The sequence below is a fragment of the Papio anubis genome, chromosome 12 (assembly GCF_008728515.1).
Source record: "Papio anubis isolate 15944 chromosome 12, Panubis1.0, whole genome shotgun sequence".
NCBI classification, from domain to species: domain Eukaryota; kingdom Metazoa; phylum Chordata; class Mammalia; order Primates; family Cercopithecidae; genus Papio; species Papio anubis.
The window spans coordinates 430476-440153 of NC_044987.1; the positions used below are offsets into that span (position 1 = coordinate 430476).

General features: G+C 56.8%; 1 protein-coding gene across 4 annotated transcripts in view; it reads left to right on the top strand.

The window, feature by feature from the left end:
* B3GAT1 (beta-1,3-glucuronyltransferase 1) overlaps positions 1–8953 on the top strand; it is a 32322-nt gene extending 23369 nt beyond the window's left edge. For 3 of the 4 annotated variants that reach the window (XM_009187720.2, XM_003910993.3, XM_009187721.4), the window contains exons 4-7: positions 3257–3765; positions 4417–4713; positions 5381–5481; positions 6675–8953. In XM_009187720.2, the coding sequence (XP_009185984.1) occupies positions 3257–3765; positions 4417–4713; positions 5381–5467 (893 nt within the window). In that variant the 3' untranslated portion in view covers positions 5468–5481; positions 6675–8953. Of the gene's footprint in view, positions 1–823; positions 2304–3256; positions 3766–4416; positions 4714–5380; positions 5482–6674 lie in introns of all 4 variants that reach the window. The other variant, XM_009187724.4, reaches the window with a different exon arrangement.
* The last annotated feature ends 725 nt before the right edge of the window (positions 8954–9678 follow it).

A 9678-nucleotide genomic window follows, 5' to 3' on the forward strand; every position in this document is an offset into this window, starting at 1 on the left:
GAAGTGCTGGGGTCCGAGGTGGGAGGTGCTGGGGTCCGAGGTGGGAAGTTCCGGGGTCCGAGGTGGGAAGTTCCGGGGTCCGAGGTGGGAAGTGCTGGGGTCCGAGGTGGGAAGTTCCAGGGTCCGAGGTGGGAAGTGCTGGGGTCCGAGGTGGGAAGTGCTGGCGTCCGAGGTGGGAAGTGCTGGGGTCTGAGGTGGGAAGTGCTGGGGTCCGAGGTGGGAAGTGCTGGGGTCCGAGGTGGGAACTGAAGGGAGTGGGAGGTTTTAGTGTGGTTTTGGTAGGAAAGGAAGTGGTTTTCATAGGAAGGGAAGGGCCAAGCACGGTCAGCAGCTGAGCTGGCTCAGAATTGCATAGTCTGAAGAATGTCAGTGGGTTTAGGATACGGGCGTGGTTTCTAATTGTCTGGTATCACCCTGGGGTGGTTTAGGGCAGGGGAAGATTGGCTTGGGTGGGAGAGCTCCATAACGGTGGTGGGTGTGAGCTCTAGATCAGGTAGTTTGCATATGAAAAGTGTGTTTGCAGGCAGGTGTACACTGTCACTAGGAATTAGCTAGTCCTGGGAGGGGCAGTCCCTCCCAGATCTGCAAGGCCCCCAAGATGTCAACGCATCTTAAAATACAGAACAACTTAAAACACACACATCATTAATACACACACACACAGAAAGACGCGTACACAGCTTCACATGCCATTTCATGACATGCAAGGAAAGCGACCGTTCTGCAGTGGATGGTCAGGGGGGATAGGATTTCTGGCCTGCAGTGTGTTTTAAACCCTTTCACAGGGAGTATAGTGTTTGCTTCTCTCTTTTTCCTGCACAAGAAACCCTGGTCTAGTGCTACCTGGTGGAAACACGGCTGGAGAGAGGAAAAGTCCATGAAGAACTAGTGGAAGAACTCGGGGGAGAACCCCCTTCCCCTGGCTCTGGCTCCTGGGTTGCCTTTGCCTCTCACACAGAGCTCTCCACACCCAAACCTGCCATCACCCCACAGCTGGCTGCCCCAGCTCCTCAGCACTTTGTCTCGTGCTCTCTTCTGCCCGCTCCCCCACTTACATGCACAGACTCAACACGTGGGGTCAGGCAGCTGCTCTCCGTTTGCAGTGTGCATGACATTTACCTGGCAGTGTGATAAACAAGACACCCAAGTCCACGCAGAGAGAGGTGGTGAGTGCCTGTAACCCCAAGATGCAGGCAGTGTCCAAAACTCACAGCCTGAAGTCGTGCTGCTCCACACAGTCAGATACCAGGTCCTGCACACCCCTAGCTGTTCCTGAAGCTTCCATGAGGAAGGGCCAAGCTCAAGATTGCGGCAGCCGACTGCCCATGGCTGCCACTTAGCGCCTGTCTTCCTAACATCATCCTCTCCTCCTGACTCTAGCGCCTCTTCTCAGTGCTTGTCAGTTTAGAATCATTGTTATCTTGCAAATACATCACTCCAGAGGGGTTAAAGCTACTATATATAAAGCGACATGATATCGTGTCGATTGCTTTCTTGGCAGAGCTCCAGCGCTGGAGACGTCAGGCTGTTTGCTAAGCACTGATGGTGCTGCGTGAGGCTGGGGACTTGGCACTCTGTCTCCAGAGCATGCCAAGAGCGAGCGAATGAAAGCTGCCGCTGAGTGAAGTTAGGGTCACCAGGAGGCCGTTAGGACCCAAAATTGCAGACACCCTGAAGCCAACGGCAAGGGCAGAGCCCAGGAGCACAGGCAGTAGCTGTGCCCTCATGTATGGGGACTTTCCCAGGGCACAGGTCCTCTGTGGGCTTGGGATGATTGAGGTGACAGAGAACTGGACCAACTGGTTCTAAACCTCCTCCCAAAGCTGCAGTTTCCAATACTTTACTGCTCATAGGATAAATTAAACTTTCTATCCAGGTCAGAACCCTAGACACCCATCCCGCTTTCTTCCACCTTGCTCTTCTCACAGTATGACCCCAAACTCCTCTAAGCAGTCCCCTTTGAGTGACGGCATCTCCGCTGGTCACCTCCCCCGGCCCTCAGAAATTGCTGTGTGCCTTGTACCATTTGCCCGTGAGAACTCCTGAAGACCTGGGTCCGTTCATATGGTCTCCACGCTAGCGTCCCACATGCCCCGCATGCTGCTGATGACAGTGGTGGCCAGAAAGAGGCAGCAGAAGAGCTGATGCCCAGGGTCCTCCCCTTTGGTGTGACTGGCTCGTTCTGTCCCCACTGATTGCCTGAAGCCAGAAGGAAGCAGAGTTGGCCACTGCCCTTCCACAAGAGAGGAAACTGTGCCTGGCAGTGCTCTCAGCCCTTGGCATGTGTCGACTCATTAATCCACGTAATAACTTGATAAGTTCGATGCTATTATTAGCTCCATTTTACAGTCGCTGAAATTGAGGCATCAGAAGCTAAGCAGGTTGCTCAAGGGCGTAGGGTTTGTAACGGCAGAACTGGGCAGGGTCTCAGCCCAGGCGTTGGGATTTCTTACCTTTACCACCCGGCGGTAAGCTAGGACAGTGAGGGCCACACCGTCGCTGGTGCCTGAGCCCTTCCGATGGAAGGACAGAATTTGGAGAGAAGGGACGCATGGAAAACAAGAATCCCAATGGCCATGATTTCTCCTCTTGCTAGGACTGCTAGATCTACATATATCTTGGCAACTATGGGCAAAACCCACAAGAATAAAATGCAGTTAAATAGGAAGTTCAGCACCAAGATTCAGAGAATGCCTTACCTAAGGCCAGGAGGGCAGAGGCCCCACTTGACGGGAGGGATTGAGAACTCCGGGAGCTGCCTCAGGCTCCTGCCGGCCGCAGTGTGCTCTGGCTGCTGCAGCAGTGGTGCGGCCCTGGGGCTTTGTGGCCTCCAGGCCACAGTGGGACAGTGCCACGTGCTCTGCTAGCCCAGCCCTGTGCGGAGCAGCGTGGCCAGCTCCCTCCAGACGAGGAGGGCAGGGGAGAGGAGGGCCAGGATGCCTTTTCATAGGAAAATCAGCGCATTTAGGAACTGAGGATGCAATCTTGGAATATGGGCAGCTGCACTCAACTAGCTAGAGGGCTGCAAAGGTGAGAAGGACGCGGTTATCTCTGTGTCATCAGAACTGGGACCCTCACAGAGAGGATTCCAGGGCTGCAGGTTTCAACCTTGGAGCTAACAGGTCCAAGGCAGGGGTCTGAGCAGCCCCTGCAGGGGAGGAAGAGGGTGCCCCGGCAGGGTGGGGGACGTCCTGCTCTGAATCTGGGGCCACAGCCAGCGCTCTCCTCCCCGCATCGCCTGTCTCCCAATCCGCAGATGAGGGCAGCGACCCCCGACGCGAAGCGCCGCCCGGCTCGGACCCCAGAGAGTACTGCATGTCCGACCGCGACATCGTGGAGGTGGTGCGCACCGAGTACGTGTACACGCGGCCGCCGCCGTGGTCCGACACGCTGCCCACCATCCACGTGGTGACGCCCACCTACAGCCGCCCGGTGCAGAAGGCCGAGCTGACGCGCATGGCCAACACGCTGCTGCACGTGCCCAACCTGCACTGGCTGGTGGTGGAGGACGCGCCGCGCCGGACCCCGCTGACCGCGCGCCTGCTGCGCGACACCGGCCTCAACTACACGCACCTGCACGTGGAGACGCCCCGCAACTACAAGCTGCGAGGAGACGCCCGCGACCCACGCATCCCGCGGGGCACCATGCAGCGCAACCTGGCCCTGCGCTGGCTGCGCGAGACCTTCCCGCGCAACTCCAGCCAGCCCGGCGTGGTGTACTTCGCGGACGACGACAACACCTACAGCCTGGAGCTCTTCGAGGAGGTGCCGCGGGGCCCCGGCTGCGGGGCGTGGAGGGGCTTCCCGAGGAGGGGCTGTGGGTGGGGAGGCTCGCGCAGGGGGAGCCCGGGAGGCGGTGCCGGGCTGGGAGCGGGGCAGGCAGCAGAGAGCCAGGGAAAGCACAGAACTGCGGGCTACAGCATCCCCCACAATTAGGGGGAAGGCAGGTGGCTCTGGAGCCCCTAAACCATATTCTTGGCCCTAGAGGTCTCCTCTGAATGGGTCTGTGAGTAGGTCATTCTGCGTGACTGCCAGAAACCTCTTGGGTGGAACAGTTGGAGCCTGCCTGAGTATATGGGCTGTGCTAGTCTGGGGGAGAAGGGGAGTCATTTCACACTCTGAAGTGGGCAGACCGAAAGGTTTTACACAAGGGAGAAAACAGCAGCAGGGCCATGTTGAAAAGGTGAAGACCAGGCTGTCTGAGAGGTCAGATCTCGCCGGCAGCCCAGGGCAGCTTCTCCTCAGGTGCCCAACCCATGGGACGGGGCCCTGGGGGCAGGGCTGTACTGGACCCCCCTGGGTGGCCTTGGCTGGCCATGGGCATAGAGGTTGCTGAAGGATGTCGCCTCCCATGGGCACGGGAGTCCGTCCACATCTGCAGTGCGGGCGCCCTGACTCTGGACCCCCCACTTGTAGATGCGCAGCACCAGGAGGGTGTCCGTGTGGCCCGTCGCTTTCGTGGGTGGCCTGCGGTACGAGGCCCCACGGGTGAACGGGGCAGGGAAGGTGGTCGGCTGGAAGACGGTGTTTGACCCCCACCGGCCATTTGCAATAGACATGGCTGGATTTGCAGTCAACCTGCGGCTCATTCTGCAGCGAAGCCAGGCCTACTTCAAGCTGCGAGGTGTGAAGGGAGGCTACCAGGAAAGCAGCCTCCTTCGAGAACTTGTCACCCTCAATGACCTGGAGCCCAAGGCAGCCAACTGCACCAAGGTGAGACCCTCCACAGCACTGACAGCTGTGACGCACGCGTCTCCAGCACAGCCACACCCTCCCTACAGATCGGGAGAAGGAAACAGAGGCCTCAAAATAGCCTGGGCTTTCTGAAACCCCTCCCCAGGAAGGCCGTTTATCACCTGGAAGGCAGCGACACGGTGGACAGGCAGGGAAAGGGAGAGCAATGGCCACCAGGGAGTTATAACCTCCCACAAAACAGCTGTGCTCCAGGACGTCCCTGCTGAGCTCTCATGCACACACACGTGCCTATGCATGCACACATGTGCACACATATGCAGATGCACACGCATGCACACATGCACTTGCACACACATGCACATACACACATATGAACATGCAGACATAGGCACACACACACACACACGGGAAGTCTTGGGGCTTCTCTTTCCTGTAGCTCTAGACTTCCCATTTCCTGCAGGTGTTCTGAAGGCATCACATGTACAAACAGCAAAAATGACGGGGTAGTCTGGAGCCACAGAAAATAAATTTTAAACAATTGAGAAAATCTTGATGGAACAATTGGAAACTCCTGAAGGAAAGGGAGGGGCAGGAGAGATGTTTACACGGCGTGGGAGGGAGCAGGGAGGCAGCGGAGTGAGGTCAGGGGCCTGTCCCACCGTGTTTTGCATCTCTGGGCACACAGATCCTGGTGTGGCACACACGGACAGAGAAGCCAGTGCTGGTGAATGAGGGCAAGAAGGGCTTCACTGACCCCTCGGTGGAGATCTGAGCTTCAGGACGCAGGTATGGGCGTGACGAGGGTGGGCCACACACTGGGCAGAACGGCACCAGGTTGGGCCAAATCAACTGTCTTATGCTTTTCCTCTTGGGCTTTCACTGTGGAGGACACGGCAAATGTGGGCAGGAGGGGAGGCCTCACCACGGTCCCCTTCCCACTGGGCCACCTGAAAGTCCCCAGGCATTAACTTTCACCCACACAGTTGGGTCCTTCTCTGCCACCAGACTCTTCAGAGGGCGTCGCCTTGCAAACACCTTGCTGCTTGTTCTGCTGGCAGTGACGCCTGCACCCCATAAGGCACTGCCATTCAGACTCTCGCTGGCCAGGGTCTGTCCCCCTAAGTCTGCCTCTTCCCCTGTGGATTCCTTCACCACATGGCCATGGCGAGGACTCACGGACTCGCTGCTCCACAGCAACGAGCCACGGCTGTCATAGTGAGAGGTAGCGCAGAGTGACAGCACGGACCCAGAGCCCACCTCAGCTCCCAGGACCCCTGCTCTTCACTGTTTGACCTGACTTGACTTTTCTGGGCCTCAGTTTCTTCATCTGTGAAGTAGGTTGCTGAGGGCACCTAGAACAGTTCATGGCACATAAGTCTCATCAGTGTGGCTATTTTTATTCGAGTCTTTAAAGCCTTCTCTGGAAGCAGGCCACAGGATCCACCTACACTTCAGAGGCAAAAAAATGATGTTGAGAGAAGCTAAATGAATGTTCCAAGGTGACACACTGGCACAAGTGAATTGTGCCGGGTGGTTGGCAAAGCCAGGCATTTTCAGGGGCTTTACTGTGATCTGATTCTGTCTCTTCAAAGCAGCTGGTACTCCAGACTCCCTGCTCTAGGTTATGCCAAACAGAGGTTGGGGCCTGAGACAGACATTTGTCCTCTTGCCCTGGAGCTAAGCAACAGCTTCTGTATCATGTTTGTATCCCCCTGCCTGCAGGGGACCACAGGGCGTCACTCAGTCACCTTGGCCGGTGCCACTTAGAATGCGTCTGTACAGAGCCTCACTCCTGCCTCCTGCCCTCACTGGGCCCTTACTGCCCTCACTGGAGCACCTTCCCCACCTGCCTCCCAGAAAGGCCCCCACAGGACCTGGGGGCCTGGGCTTTGCAGAGGTCCTGGTGGCCCTGCCTGGCCGTTCCCTCTCCAGCCCCATCCTCAGCCGACACCTCACTCATTCCTCCTCTCCCCTCACAGGAGCCTCCTCCTCAGACCCTGTTCTTGGCCTTCCATCCTCTCCCCACGGCTGATGGTCCCTCCAAGGCCGACTCCTAAGGAATCACCATCACCCTCCTTTTATTCTGGGGGCTTCTGAGAGAGCCCAGCCTGATGCCAGGACAAAGGACAGAGAATTTAAGCACAGAAATCCCAGACCTGTTGTTCTCTCCAACCAGCGTGACCAGGGCCCGAGAGACCTGATGGCCAGGGTGGGGTGTCCAGCACCAGCCAAGCCGGTGCTCCAGCGCACCTCCCCAGAGCTCCCTGCACTGACGGGGCTGCAGGAGCAGGCGCAGAGGGCACCCACACCGGCCCTGCAGTGACGCGGGGCGGGAGGGAGATGAGAAGACCCTGCAGTCACGTGGAGCATGGCCCCCCCCTGGCTCCCTGTCCCTGGGCCCAGGCCTACCACACAGGACACCCAGCCAGGGAATTCTGAAGACCAGAGAGCAGCCCACGGGCATCAGGAGTGCTCTGCTCCTCTCCTCGGTCCCTGCTCTTCCCGAGGGCTGCCCCCAAATCAGACATACCTCTGTGGCTCTCCTCTGGTTCATGTTTACAGAGCATAAGGCCGTCTTTGATCCCAACAGGCACCCAGCCCTGCATGGGGGGAACTGGGCCTAATAGGCACCCCCTGTACCTCAGGCTGTGGCAGGAGCAGAGTCCCCTCCTCCGGCCCCTCTTTCTTTACCCCTTCTCCTCCAGCACTGGCAAAGGGGTGGGCTCAAGAGCCAGCACAGGTCACTGCCTGACCTGGATTAAGAACCCCACGGCCCCACTGTCCACATACTGCCTCGCCACCGCCCACTGCCCACCTCGGCTGCTCGGCCCCTCGGCTGGACTGGACTGGGGAGGGAAGGCGCCTTTTCCTGCAGCTCTTCAGAGCCACAGACCTCAGGGTGCAGTGAGCCTGTCTGTGGTGGGCAGTGGGCAAGGTGATGGGCGGTGGGCAAGGCAGTGGGTGGCGCGCAAGGTGGGACCTCCTGCAGCCTGGAAAAAGGAGGGAGGCCAAGGCCAAGGGCTAACTCTCTCCCGCCCCCGGTCTGAGGAGGAAGGACTCTGGAGTAGCAGAGGGACTGGGGAAAAGAGGGCAGGGGCTGGTGGGACACTGAGCAGGAGGGAGGCCTGAGCACACTGCTTTGGAAATTATTCTAAACACAAAAAAGGGAAAGAAAATGTTACTTTTCCCTAAGTCAGGAGCATGCAAAGCTAGCCCACCTCATGTCCAGCTGTCCACTTTCCACCCTAGAGAAAGAACAGTGTGTCTCAAGCTGCTGCCCTCCCCAGGCCTCCCAGGCCCGCTGGAAAGGGCTCTGACTCCCCCTGGCCGGCCGGGCTCTCTGGTGGCGATCTGGCTCATTCTCCTGCAAGTTGGAAGCACAATTTTCCCCCCAAGTGGAGGAAAAGGAAGGGGCCCAGCCTACTGAAGAGGTGTTTACTTTTTAACTAACAGCCTCCCACCCCATTACGACTCACCAGGACAGGTCTGAGGGCCATTCAGAACCCACTCCTGAGTGGGTGGGTGGGTGGGACTCAGTCCGGAGACCTAACATTCAGAATATAGCATTGGTTGCCTATTTTGAGATGGATTTAATCTCCCACAGTATTCATGAGACCATCTGATGGAATCAGATCCCTGAGCCACCTTGCAGGACGTTTTCCCCAACCTCTTACACCCTGAATGTCACTTTGGAAACCAAGCCCTTGGAAGCAAGTGGGGTGGCATGGGAGAGAAGGGAGGAGGTGGGCACAGGTGGTGAACTTATGCGTGGGCGCTCTACTGCCTCACTCACAGAAGCCAGCCCTGAGTGCCAAGGTCAGCTTGGCTGGTCTGAGGCCACCTTCTTAGCCAAAAACCCAGGGTTCATTTTCAGGAAATTGATAATGAACAACAAAATGGGGACTTCCTTTGGCAGATGCTAGGTCAGTTGTTTTCACCTAATATCCTCTTTTAGCTGCATGTATATTTATTTATAATTATAACCCTGGTGGACTGCAGCCTTCATCCTTGTTGGGAATGAGTTTGTTATAAATCAGAAATGGGTCCATGATGACGATTGTTTTCCAAACCCAGTCTGTTCCCTACTCCTTCGCTGGCAAACCCCACCACACAGGAGTGAGGCCAGGGGCTAGGAGTTCCAAGAACAGAGGCTGGGGTGAGGGTGGCACCCAGGCAGCTGCATCTGGTCTGTTTTAATTTAACTGTATTTAATTTGCTTTCAAAATTAAAAGTCAAATACAGTTTTTAACAGTCCTAATCCTCTTCAGCGCTGCCTTATTTTACTGTCATTTATTAATTTAGCTACCCAACAAGTATTTATCAGGTGCCTGTTATGAACAGGCATTATTCTAGGAGCCGGAACACAGCAGTGAAAAAACAAGGCTCTCGTTTTCACAGAACTGACCTACTGACGAGATGAGACAGGCAATAACGAATACGTGTTATTTCAGATGCAATCTGTTGTATGGAGAATGAGGCTGAGTTGGGGAGACAGAGGGTAACAGTGGAGAGGGGTCAGTGCTCTGCAGGGTGGCCAGAAAGGCCTCCCTGATAAGGTGACATTGGAGCAAAGCAGCAACACCCTGACATGCAGCTCCCTGGGTCCAAGAAGAAAGAACTCTCAGCAGGTGGAACAAGCGTTGCTCAGCCTGCTTATAAATCAGCAGGAAGGCTCAGCCGACTGGGTGGGGATGGCTGGGGCAAGCAGTGAGGGATGCGGTGGGCATGGGAGGAGGGAGTCCTCAGGCATCAGGTGAAACCAGAAGGCAATGGGGGGTCCAGTACGGAGGACTAACATAATCTATCCATCTCTCAGAAGAACTGCCCTGCGCCTGCACAGAGGATAAATGGAGAGGGCAAGGACAGGTGGAGACGTGGCTCCTGCAATCATCTAGGCCAAGATGCAGTGGGCTGAGTGGGGGCATGGGGTTGGGGCAGAGAGCAGCAGTCAAATTCTGAACGAGTTTAGGAGGCAGAGCCAGG